We start from the raw sequence: 13172 nt of genomic DNA, 5'->3' as shown, positions 1-13172 counted from the left end.
CTACCCTCTGTAGTGCCTTGCGGTCAGATGCCAAGCAGTTGCCTTACCAAGTGGTGATGCAGTCAGTCAATATGTCTCAATGGTACAGCTGTAGATGCCAAATATTGCCAAATCTTTTCAGCCTCCAGAGGAGGAAGAGGCGTTGTCGTGCCCTCTTCACAACTGTGTTGGTGTGTGTGGATCATGATAGATCTTCAGTGAACTTGAAGCGATCGTCCCGCTCCACTACAGCCCCGTCGTTTCGAATGGGGGCGTGCTCAACCCTCCATTTCCTGTAGTACATGATCAGCTCCTTTGTCTTTCTGACATTGAGGTTGTTGTCCTGGCACCACACTGCCAGGTCTTTGAACTCCTCCCTATAGGCTGTTTCACTGTTGTCTGTGACCAGGCCTACCACCGTCGTGTCGTAAGCAAACTTAATGGGGCTGGAGTCGTACATGGCCACGTGGAGGATATGTTATTTCTTACCATCATCACCTGCGGGCGGCCCGTCAGGAAGTCCAGCATCCAGTTGCAGCGGGAGGTGTTCAGTCCCAGGGTCCTTAACATTGTTGTGGAGGCTGATTAAAATTGATTTCTATAAAATAATAAAACTTGACTAACTAACTAATGAGAAACTTTTAACATATTTCCATGAAATTGAGATAATGTTCTAATGTGGGATTGGTTTAATAAATGTTAAATTCTCGTCTCCATTGGATTTTTCTGGGGAACTGTACACACTGCTTATCACCACCATCACCATCTAGGGTATTTGCATGACAATAACATGCATCGATATTGGTGCAGATCATTTCAACAATACTGACTCCGCCTCAGCGTTATCCATAAGTGGTGTTCTTTGTCTGTGTGATATCAAAAGAAACCCCTCTAAGGACATCTACCCTCCTCTCCCTCCATCTGTTGAGATTCAATGATACTGGCCATTAGCCTCTCAATCTTGCGATCGCCATGAGTTTTGGGAGTGTGATTATGCAGCTAGCTGCCCAGGGGTGAAAAGGAGATCACAACATGTTAGAATCTTAGGCTGCAGTAACAAAGAGCTCAAGAAGAAAGCTGAGGTTTAGATCAAGAATTGTGTAACGGTAGGGGGAGTTGACATTGTGCGTCTCATTCAAGTGCAGAATGTGTATACTCACTCCCGAGTGTTCTTATTTATGTTTCACATCTACTATCTATCTTGCCTAGCAACATTAGGAGCGGTTTAAAAACAGGTACAACAATGTCAGTATATTATTTGAAGAGTTGTTTACAGCAGATCATGAAAAAAGTATTCATAACAACACACCTTTACATCAAATCAAACATTATTTTTTTTCTAGGGAGCTATGGCGATTACACAAATCTGGGTGAACTACAACAGCTACACATTGACTCCCATTAGGTTGACAGGCCGGTTGTTGTAGCGTTTTGAAATGTCCGCTTCGATCTGTAAAACACAACACAAGTCACAGGTCAGGTGGGTCCCACACTTGCCCGTCGTCATTGTAATCTACCAGACAGAGACATACGAGAGAGAGACAGATGGACAGTACCAGTTTGTGGAGTTGGTGGGTGCGCTGAGCCAGGAGGTCGATGCGGGGCTCCAGGGTGGCCTGCTCTTCCAGAGCTTCCTGTCTCTTCTCGGCCAGTGTGGCCCGCTTCAGCACGAGGATGTCTGCCTGCTTCAGCTTCTGCCTCAGGACCTCCGAGACACGCTCCACGTACCTGGGACACACAGCATGGGGAGTTCCCCTGAATACCCTTTACAAGGAACCAGCTAATGGCAATACTGGTTGTTGTAAAGGTCTGAGAAGATGATAGAGATTACTTTTTTATTTATCCGTTATTTTACCAGGTAAGTTGACTGAGAACACATTCTCATTTGCAGCAGCGACCTGGGGAATAGTTACAGTGGAGAGGAGGGGGGTGAATGAGCCAATTGTAAACTGGGGATTATTAGGTGACCGTGATGGTTTGAAGGCCAGATTGGGAATTTAGCCAGGACACCGGGGTTAACACCGGGGTTAACACCCCTACTCTTACGATAAGTGCCATGGGATCTTTAATGACCTCAGAGAGTCAGGACACCCGTTTAACGTCCCATCCGAAAGACGGCACCCTACACAGGCCAATCACTGCCCTCGGGGCATTGGGATATTTTTTTAGACCAGAGGAAAGAGTGCCTCCTACTGGCCCTCCAACACCACTTCCAGCAGAATCTGGACTCCCATCCAAGAACTGACCAGGACCAACCCTGCTTAGCTTCAGAAGCAAGCCAGCAGTGGTATGCTGCTGGTAAATCAGGGTGGTATGCTACTGATGAAGCTGACAGTTGTAGTGTTGTGGCGAAGACTCACCGTGGCGAGGCCTGGATCATGAAGAGGTGCTGCATCCGTAGGTTGGTCAGCCGTTCCAGCAGGTGGCGCACCTCAGCCAGCATCTCCTGGATGCGCTGGCAGGTCTGCCCCTGGATGATGGAGGGGGCCAGCTGGAACTGACACATGGCCACCACATTGCCCTCCTCTCCCATCTCACTCTGCCGCTGGGTCAGGAATACCTCCAACTGCCCAACACACAACCACACTGGCTCAGTCGGCGCTCTCATCTCCAGTCAGTAAACAATGGTGCGCTAAGACCAACTCGCCATGTACATTGCAATCTTAAGACAGAAAAAGGTAATACTACGCACTTCAATAGCACGCATTTCAAAGCATAATCTGATAAATGCACAATTACAGTGAGACTGGCTTGTCAAAATCTTTCAATAGAGTTGTCATACAACACCAGAGGGTTGTGCATTAGAGCCGGATGGTTACCTACCTCCATCAGCTCGTCGATGTACTGGCTGCGGGTCTGTGGGGTCTCCAATATTGACAGAGCATCCTCCCCCCTGGCCACACCCTCAGGACCTGGTCACACGGCCATAGTTTACGGTCACATTTCACATTCTTAATGTGCTGCTACCATGCGGAAGATATATTGCGCAGTAGAATTTATGAAACTTTTTTTTGGTCTACAGCTACAGTTATAAAAAGGTAAGAATACTCACAGTCTGTGCCCATATCTAAGATCTCAATTTCTATAGGGGTTTCACTCTCTCCCCAATCAATGACACCTGCCTCTGTGCCCTATGGGGGGAAAAAACACATGGAGAGATAAAAGGCATTATATGCCTCAAGCCACAAAGAGGATTAGAAAGTAAGTAAGAAAATAGAAAGTAAGATTCATACCAAACACTAAAATGTTCATACAGAAATGTATGAAGAACAAAATGTATGTTCTCTTAACTCTTACCTCAGAGCCAGGCTCCAGGCTGATGCCCCAGTCCACTCCTCCATCCTCCACCGTGATCACATCTTGTGTCCCTTCTGCCCCTGTCCCACACCCCAGGTCACCCCAGTCAATCTGAATGGACAAAGAGATACAGACACCGTCAGCATGACGTCTTACTATAACAATGAATTGTGTGTGAATTTAAAGTTAAGAGGATATTTTCAAATGCCATAAAAAGTATTTTACACTAGTTTCAAGATGCAGCCCGGACACTGTCATCTTTTAGACCAACTTATAAGGATAGAGTGTGTGTAAGATCAACAAACCGTTTCCTCTGTGACCGTATCAGGGGGCGCCTCCTCCATTACAGGCCTCTCGATGACCGCTGGTGCTTTTCCAGTTCGCCATTCATAGAACGTGGGGTTACCTCTCTTTTGGGCGAAAGTCAGCATGGGCAGCACTGGCTCATCCCTGTGGCAGGACGACACACTCTTACTCAACAACTGATGCCATTCAAAAAGACGTGCCCAGCAAGGCCCAGTGTTTTCCACAGAACCTGGAAGGGATTTCACACTCACCAGTCACAGAGAAAGTTTGTGAAGGCTGTGTAAAGTTGGATTTGCTCCTCTAGCTTGGCTGTGTCCCTCCCCACTTCCACAAGAGTCGTTGGTAGATCCTTCACCAGAGCCTGTAGCTCCCGAGCCACATTTTCCCCCTGGGAGAGAAATAAATTGTGTCAGCCAGGCACAGGGAAAGTGTACCATTTTAAATACAGAATATCACGCTGTACCCTATTCATCAGCGTAATACATATGCATATGCTGTCCCTCTGTTTTCACCACATGCATACCACAGCGTTTCACTCTGTGTGTCCTCACCATGATGCCGTACTGCTTGCAGCCTGCGTAGAAGCGCTCCCTCAGGTCCGCGGCAGAGCTTTGGCACTCAGTCTCTCTCCGGCTCAACTCCTGCTGAAGCTGCTGGGCCTTGGCTACCTGCTTCCTCAGGGCCGGACCCTCATAGCTCACAGTGCGGCTCAACAAGCTGGCCACCTCCGCTGCGTCACACAACGGGGAAGAGTCAATACTCAGTCACACTCAGTCTATATTCAAATCTTAGTTCATACATCCATCAGTGTTCCTCCATCCTGGTCTTGAGCATGGACCCACAGGGTACTGAGGCTTTATTCCAACCCAGTTTTACGAGAAAAAAAAACTAAATTCCACTAAACTACAAATCATTCAACCCTTGAATAGCTGAAAAGCCTGCACACCCTGTGGATCCCCACGACCAGGATAGAGGGCCACTATTTCATCACACACTTACCCAAGTTAATATTGTCTGCCTCATAGATGAGCCCACTATTTCATCTCATACTTACCCAAGTAAACATTGTCTGCCTCATAGAGGGACACTATTTCTTGCCAGTCCTGCAGCAACAAAACAGAGAACACTGGTTTGTAGATGGCTACTTGGGGGATAAACGATGACAAAAACAATTGTCAGATATTGTATGTCACTTCACCTTCATCCTCTGAGAGGAGTATCTGCCAAATATGTTTTTGGAAGAGGCCTCAGTCCCCCTCAGGATGTCCACTATCCTCAAGCAGTGGAAGTAGTGGATGTCTGCAATAACAAAGGACAGCACTATTATATTTTGGTATGTCAATGGCAAGTACCAGACATCTGCGTTTATCTGAATAGTCACTGTGGAGCAGTCAGGAGAGTGAGGGACTTACAGGACCCTGAGAGAAGCTCCTTGATCTCCTCGTTCTCTGGCATGTCCTGCATCGCAGCGTTGATCTTCTCCCGGATGCTCATTACAGCACTCTGCCATTTCAGACTGCAGTGTCGTCGGTCCACCAGCCAGTCTACAGGGGATAGCTGGTTAATGTACCGCTACAGAAATCCAAAGACTCGTAGAAAAATGTCCCATTCATTACTATATCCAATCTTACCTAAAAGCTTACTAGTCTGTATGTCAATAGGAAGATTTTGAAGATTCTGTTGAAAAGATGAGGTTAAATGTTAGCCTAATAACGTTACTTGAACAGCTGCATTTAAGAAAGGGGAATTGTAGCTCCTACATTTTCACGTGAACAGTGGCAGCATAGGGAAGGTCAAAGTGAAAGTCTAGATATAAACAACCGCATATGGATGGAAAGGAGTGCTTTTGACAATCTGTGAGCATTGACAGCTAACTAGATGCGTTAGCTTGTTATCAATATATGGATAGATATATATATAGTAGCGGGTTCGTGTAAATTACTGACACTACCGTGCACGAATTAATCTGCGAGAACAAGATAATGGAGAGCAATTCATCAAAATATTTACTGGTCGACAGTTCAGCAGAAGTAACTAGAGACCATGCAGGCCAAGCTGAACAGTCTTCAAACCATTGTTCTGAAGAAAAACATACATGTACCTCCATCGCCTCTTCAACTGTTCATGGAATTGTTGGATTTTTATTATTCTTGGCACATTGCAGTTATATTTCTGCGACTTCTTCAAGTTAATCCGCTATTCCACTATTTACACCCAAAACGACACGTTACCAGTCGAAGGACCAATAGAAAAACGTGATGGTAGAAAAGCGAACTTTCATAAACCAATGGAATTGTACCATACTTAGGACTGATTCTAATAGGTACATATTTTAGTTCCGGATTGGATGACGTCTACCAACAGAGGGCGTTGTACCCTCAGGTTTAATTTCTGTCTTGAGCTGACATTAATCAGGGCTCAATCATGGGCTCAATGCAGGACTTTGGAATGAAACAATAAATGTATTATTTAATAGCCTACCAGCATTGATGAATCTACCCAAACATGATCTACATCACCAAGTGGCCTAGATATGGTTATAGTTTACTGTAAGCAAATATTTCCCAAGTCATGTTGAATGTTATTCAAACTTGCAAAGCAGGCCTGGGAATTAATTAATTGTCTGTGATTTCCCCTCTGACTTTGAGCAATGTTGACACATTGTATTTCTCCTCTGTGGACAGGCTATTAATTCAAAAGTTGAATGAATATTTATTTTTGTTGAGGTTTTTTCAACTGTCAGTAACAGTGTCCCTAATTGAGTCTTTGAATGAAGAGATGGAGATAAAATGGTCCAGTTTGAGTGTTTTTTGCAGCTCGTTCCAGTCGCTAGCTGCAGCGAACTGAAAAGAGGAGCGACACAGGGATGGAAACTGGAAAAACATTGTTGCAAACATAAGGATATCAATGATCCAATCACATTAGTGAAGACAAATTATTACCACGTCACTTGTCAGTGTTTTGTTTCAGCATATTATTCCAATGATATGGCTATAGCCATGAGAAAACATGGCTTAGGCCAATTAAAACGAGTTGTTTCCACTCCATTCCACTTGGAAGCAGATCCAGTTTTGCGGTGAGAGAGGGGTTGTAATAGTGCATTCATTAACCAACTGGAAAGCTGCACACCTCTCAAGTTCACTGTAAGACCCCGCTGAGCACAGACGTCAATTCAACATCTATTCCACATTACATCGAAATGACGTGGAAACAGCATTGATTCAACCAGTGTGTGCCCAGTGGGACAGTAACTTAACAGTACTCTTGAAAGGGGTTGGGCATTCTGACAATAAGTCCCCTTCAATCTCATGGTTGTTACATTTACTTGCTTGTATTTGGCTGTCTTTGTGTGTGTGTGTGTGTGTGTGTGTGTGTGTGTGTGTGTGTCAGAGGAGGCTGGTTGGAGGAGCTATAGGAGGACGGGCCCATTGTAATGGCTGTAATGGAATAAATGGAACGGTATCAAGCACATCAAACAAATGGAAACCACGTTTGACTCCGTTCTAATGATTCCATTCCAGCCATTACAATGAGCCCGTCCTCCTATAGCTGCTCCCACCAGCCTCCACTGGTGTGTTTGTGCATGCGCAAGAGAGAAAGAGCGAGAGCAAGAGAGAGCGAGAGAGAGACTGCACCTGTGACGGAACACCTGAGTGTCAACATAAGGAGGACTGAGAAACTGAGTGAATGTGAAAAGAGAACAGGAAGAGAAAGAAAGAATAATAAAGTATAAGAAATTAATGCAGAACCTCTAACTAGGAGAGCACTAAGATATGGTTGGACATTTTCACATCTGAAATCCACTCCCTCTCCAGGACAGAGACCAATTCTCCATCAACAAGGTAAACATTACATTCATGCACACTGTACATCCATCAAGGGACCATTATTTCTAGTAGGAATGTTTATAATTGGAATGTCAATGTGCTACTTGTGTTGTGTTTATGTTTTTGGAGGATGTGTTTTAGCCTTTATGTATTTTACAGTTTCTTATTGTGTGCATTTCACTATATGTAATACAATTCTAAATATCCTGATTCGGTACATTTGCTTACATTTGACATTTCCGTGGCATCAAGTTGATAGTGTCTAATTAAACTCCCCAAAAATTAAAAAATGGTGGGAAACAAAAATGCCAAATCAACTGGGTACAAGCCATGTGCCAGCCCTTCTGACATAGAAAAAATAATGATTCAAATTGTCCAGATAGGTCACAACTGATAAACATGAAATATGAAGAGACACGAGGGCCACAGCTATGTGAGAAATCAGTGTGCCCTCAGAGCATCCTTCCCAACCTCTATGTTATAGGTCAACAGTGAACCTTAGTTTGGTTACCAGTATTTTTAGCTAACATTCCACTCCTTGCCACTCCTGTCATTTGCCAAGACATAGGCCAGTATCTTTGGCAAATGATAGGAGTGACAAGGAGTGGAATGCAATAGCTGAACAGAGATGGCAACCAGGCTAAGGAAACCTGGCAGCCAAAGTGAAACCCAAGACTGATGCAACATTCCAGCTCTGTGTTCAGGGAAGCTCAGGCACACAGTACAGTAGACGTCCTTGGACCCACCTTTCAGAAGCTCAAACAATGTATCATCAAGGCTTTGTACTCAATTAGTGATTTCTCAGTGTTCAGCGTGAACATGCTGTTCCTTCACTGTGATCTTTGAAGTTTCACAGAACACAGAGTAACTTATTAAACAGGACCTACTGAGAACCCCAAATGAGTCATATAAGTTCTCTTTGTAAAGGTCAAATCAACGATGGCAGAGAGATGGTAGAATAATGGTCAAAGTTATCAATCTAACCTGGTTAACTTAAACTATTTCAGGTAACACTTGCCATTAGCCATTAGCTAGAATCCTTAGTTGCTACATCCATACTTGGACTTATATTCTTCAAGAATCAATGGGTATAATATCATTAATTTATAACTTATAAATGCCTTGTGAGCTTAGTTCAACTGTCATACTCCATCAGAACACAATTTTTTTTTAATCTAAGGTTTGTAAACCTCATAAATGTAAACAAACACTGAATAGCTTGAAAACATGGTTAAAACTATAATTTTGATATGGGCTGTTCTTGCAACCAAAGCTCTGTCTATGAATTTGAGAGTGGTTACATTCTCCAGGCCCATCTCTCAGCTTTTTACCTAAACAGAGGCGGGATAACCACCTTTTTCAACTGCAGATTCTAGCTTTAAGGTACCATTTCTGAAACATTTATATATATTGAAAATAAAGGGTTAATAATCAGTTAATTGACTATTTACAACCCCTATAAATCATTATGTCATAGTTCATCAGGAAGTTGGCAGGGAACAGGAGTCCAGCACTGAGCCAGGAGGGTAACTGCACCTTTTTAGAAACACTACAAAGCCATAAAAGCTCATCTTGGGGAGCAACCGCATCTGCTTCTTGGGTGTCTGTGACTCTGTAAACAACCAAGTCACAAATAAGTGCAATTAGAAAATTCAAATTAACTCAAAGAGTAAAACTAGCTGGGAACAAGGATTGCATCAAAGAAATTACACAATTACTTTGAACATGACAGTGACAAAGTGAAGTTACTATGAGCCGACCCAGATTGTTATTTCTTGCTTACAGTACATAGGCATATGCCTAGCACCAAACTCTGCCAATGCCAAGTGCTTCAGATAAGAAAGCGATGTAATTCACATGTACATTTGCATGGGTGTGATATCAAACCCACAGCAAGCTGTACTGTCAAGACTGCTGGAGTAAACTTCATGCCATGGGGTTGGGCAACAAATAATGAATCTGTTACTTGTTGCATTTAAATTATAAATTGTGGACTACAGCCATATCAGAATAGATATGGGCGTTTTAAGCAAATAAACATGTTCTATAGAGAGAGTTCCCACAGAACCAACCCAACTTATAAATAAATATATTGCTTTATTTTTCGACTATGATAAACTGTAACAAGCACGTTTCTGTGGCATTCACTTGCTTGGTTTCCCGGAAACTTGGCATTGTCTCATTCTTGCCATCTCCATTGTATGTTGCCACCAAACAACTCAAGGAAACCTGAATATAACCTGCTTTAATGCTATAAATGTTAGATAACATGATACATCTATTAACCCCATAACTTATCACAATGTGGTATACCCAAAATAGCTCACATTTGAAAAATGATTTGTGGTATGCCTGTAATCTTACAACACCATGCTAAAATGATCATCAGAAAAGGGTGAGTCTATTACTACTGGCGTTTCAACTGGAACGGATGTTGGCTAAAAGGTTGCCAGGTGACTGAGCTGGGGCACACCTCATACTGACAGTGGATAACAAAGCATCACAATACCTGGGCTCAATATGTGTGCTCTTGTAATTGCTACTTGTTTGCATTTCTGCGCCCATTGGTTTGCATTGGTTTGTGTCACGCAAATCCAAAATGGAAAAGGATGCAGTTTGCAGGGGCGCAACTTTGGTTTTAGAAGTGGGGGGGACATAATTATACATATATATATATATATATTTAATCAAGTTGGATAAACTCTCCAAACAGCTTACCTGACCACTCGGAGGCGTCCGCATGGTCCTAAAGCATACAGTTGCCTTGTTTTGTATCACATTTCAATGATAAATCTGGGCGGGGGGGGGGGGGGACAAAAATGCAGTGAAAGTTGTGCCCCTGGCAGTTTGTATTGAGTTGGTGTCGTATCTAGAGTGGACTTAGGAAACAAGTTACTTTCTCATCAGCCGAAAGGTTTTTTCTGAGTTGATATCAGATCACATGGAAGAGACACGAGATCCTCTCAATGTGTCGGTTAATTTATTAGCTGAGAGCCTGTATCAGATGTCAGATGAGTCATCTCCTTGATTAGTCTTTATCACTGTGATGTGATAGAGACTGCTAACAAGGGCTCCCGAGTGGCACAGTGGTCTAAGGCACTGCATATCAGTGCTAGAGGCGTCACTACAGACCCTGGTTTGATTACAGGCTGTATCACAACCAGCTGTGATTGGGAGTCCCATAAGGTGGAACACAATTGGCCAAGCTTCGTCCGGGTTAGGGTTTGGCCGGGGTAGGCCGTCATTGTAAATAAGAATATGTTCTTAACTGGCTTGCCAGGTTAAATAAAATAAATAAAAAACAAGGGAGTGAACAATTTACAGTATGAATCCTCTGGTAAATACACACTCATAAGATAAGTACACAGAATATAGACACAGAAAGTAAACCAGCCAACCTGGAAAATGTGATTGAAAGCATTTGCCTTCACATAGGGGAGAAAGGAGAAAGACCAGGACTGGAATTGTTTGTATTGTGGTTATCAGTAAAACAATTCTGAGAGCAGGCTCAACTTGCCCGACTGCCATGAATCCCATACATTTGTCTTTCACGTAAACATCTTAAACAATGGTTAGGAATTAGATACGTTTTAGGCTAATGGAATTCTTGGTTGTTTTCACTTTTCTTTTTTAAAGCCCCACGGGGCCACCTCAAAGCAGGCTCAGTTCACTTGTCCCAGGCAACAGTGAAACCCTCAATGTCAATCCCTGCTTAAAATGTTTTCTTTATATTCAGTCAATATGGCCAAAATCTATCATTACCTCAAAAATGTCAACTTTGACTGCATTTACACTTGACCCGTAGTTCCAATGTCTCCTCTATTGTTCCCACAAGCAAGGGGGGAGGCCAATGACATCACATCATACCATCTCCTTGAAATTTTCAGTTGTCTTAAAAACCCTATTTTGCTCCCAAAAAATGTTTCCCCATTAAGTGTGTGACTGTGTGTACATTACTGTATGTATACTTGTGTTTTTCAACAGGAAAAGTTCACAAGTGTTACAGCTGGAGTGTGTTTTTAACTCTCAATATAAAAGTTGATCATTGTCAGCTAATGAATGCTATTATATTAAAGGTCTGGATCATTTTCACTTTTTTGCCCTGGAATGTAAGGAATGAGTCAATTTAGTCAGGCAATCAACTACAAGAAACATGTCACCATTGTCACAAGAACCCCCCTGCTTGTGTCTCTTGAACTTCAACTTGAAACCTCTTACTGTGTAACTCTCACAAAAACCCACGTTACTGATTGACATAACCGGGTGCCCTTTTCCTCCCTAGGTCAATCCCCCCTCCAGTCTCTGTTTGTGCCATGGCTGACCCTAGCTGGTGGAAGCTGACCTTCTCACCTACGAAGTCTGAGGCAAAGGTTCTGTACGAGATCCCTCAAGAGTATGGTAATAATAATAATAAGGAACATCACAACAGCCCTCAGTTCCCCACAGACCCAATGGACAACCAATTCAGTGCCAGACTGGAGAAGATAGTGGATAAGTCGGCCACTAAAGGTCGCCATGTTAAGGTGTCCCACTCTGGTCGCTTCAAGGAGAAGAAGAAGATCCGTGCCACACTGGCTGAGAACCCTATGCTGTTCTCTGAACACAGTCTCAGGGATGAGAACCACAGGGCAGAGAAATAGCACATAACCAGGTGCATGCTTTTTAGGCTCTTTTTTTAAGTCATGCATTACAGACAGCCACACCATTCACGACACCAACACATCCATAATCTTATTGGTACAAAACATATATACACTCCCCAGGTGGGCTCCACACCTAAGTACACAGATAATACTGTAACCAGCTGAATTATCATGCACATCCACAACACTGTTCAAGGTTCATTGATGCAAACATATTAGAATGGATGGTATTTTTCACCAGTTCATTCCTGAGCTAACTGCACTTGGACAACACTGAACATTTCCAAGAATATGGCAATATGTTGCCTGTATCTTTACAAGGACTCATGACCAGTAACCTGGAGGGAATTTTTCACTGTAGTATAAGATAAATAAATTATGGAAAATGTTTAGCTGCAAAGGTTCATTTGTTATAAATGTTAGTTCCACATATTTTGTATATTTAATGACTTGTAATGATATGAAGAAGTCTAGTTTACGACATGGTGATGTAAGAATGTGTAAACTGGGCCCTCCATCAGGGATTCATCTTCCAGTTTGTCACTTCATCGGAGTCCGGTTGGTGGCGAGGCTTGGGCAAATGGAGTCAGAAAGGAGATGTGAGGGATACATGGTATTGAAGTGATCACAGAAAAGGGCATGTCCATCCATGAGAACAAGTCAGAGTATAATGTGAACCAGTGATTATTTGATTTATATACAGTTCTGTTTCATCTAACACATCTAAAGATCTGCATGAAATAAAGTTGATTGAAAAACATCAAAATGTCAGTCAAGGTGTATGGCAACATACTTAGTGGTAGGTAAAATGTAGCTTTTTTTATTTTACCCTGTTTACTCCCCAATTACGTGGTATCCAATTGTTTTTAGTAGCTACTATCTTGTCTCGTCACTACAACTCCCGTACGGGCTCGGGAGAGACGAAGGTTGAAAGTCATGCGTCCTCCGATACACAACCCAACCAAGCCGCACTGCTTCCTAACACAGCGCGCATCCAACCCGGAAGCCAGCCGCACCAATGTGTCGGAGGAAACACCGTGCACCTGTCAACCTTGGTTAGCGCGCACTGCGCCCGGCCCGCCACAGGAGTCGCTGGTGCGCGATGAGACAAGGATATCCC

General features: G+C 43.2%; 2 protein-coding genes across 2 annotated transcripts; one reads left to right on the top strand and one right to left on the bottom strand.

The window, feature by feature from the left end:
* Window positions 1–1231: 1231 nt before the first annotated feature.
* Window positions 1232–5841, bottom strand: cdk5rap3 (CDK5 regulatory subunit associated protein 3). The gene is made up of 14 exons (XM_021564985.2): window positions 5684–5841; window positions 5214–5259; window positions 4995–5126; window positions 4781–4881; window positions 4637–4685; window positions 4134–4312; window positions 3834–3970; window positions 3582–3726; window positions 3277–3387; window positions 3032–3110; window positions 2803–2891; window positions 2340–2545; window positions 1536–1707; window positions 1232–1429 (listed from the first exon to the last, which is right to left on the bottom strand). The coding sequence occupies exons 1-14, from the start codon at window positions 5687–5689 to the stop codon at window positions 1364–1366; spliced, it is 1518 nt and encodes a 505-aa protein (XP_021420660.1). The 5' UTR covers window positions 5690–5841; the 3' UTR covers window positions 1232–1363.
* A 1298-nt stretch (window positions 5842–7139) lies between these two features.
* prr15lb (proline rich 15 like b) lies at window positions 7140–12810 on the top strand. Its single transcript, XM_021564984.2, has 2 exons — window positions 7140–7424; window positions 11692–12810. Exon 2 carries the CDS (start codon window positions 11723–11725, stop codon window positions 12047–12049), a length of 327 nt encoding a protein of 108 aa, XP_021420659.2. The 5' UTR covers window positions 7140–7424; window positions 11692–11722; the 3' UTR covers window positions 12050–12810.
* Window positions 12811–13172: the final 362 nt, after the last annotated feature.

This window comes from Oncorhynchus mykiss, chromosome 16 (assembly GCF_013265735.2).
Source record: "Oncorhynchus mykiss isolate Arlee chromosome 16, USDA_OmykA_1.1, whole genome shotgun sequence".
Taxonomy (NCBI): Eukaryota; Metazoa; Chordata; class Actinopteri; order Salmoniformes; family Salmonidae; genus Oncorhynchus; species Oncorhynchus mykiss.
The sequence above is the reverse complement of the archived record's forward strand: the minus strand, read 5'-3'. Positions and strand labels throughout refer to the sequence as shown.

Excerpts from the sequence above, each read along its gene's own strand:
- prr15lb (XM_021564984.2), top strand. The coding sequence starts at position 11,723 with ATGGCTGACCCTAGCTGGTGGAAGCTGACCTTCTCACCTACGAAGTCT.
- cdk5rap3 (XM_021564985.2), bottom strand. Across the intron at positions 4,686-4,780 it reads ACTCCTCTCAGAGGATGAAG|GACTGGCAAGAAATAGTGTC; the intron begins GTGAAGTGACAT and ends TTGTTGCTGCAG. Across the intron at positions 3,727-3,833 it reads ACAAACTTTCTCTGTGACTG|GGATGAGCCAGTGCTGCCCA; the intron begins GTGAGTGTGAAA and ends GTCCTGCCACAG.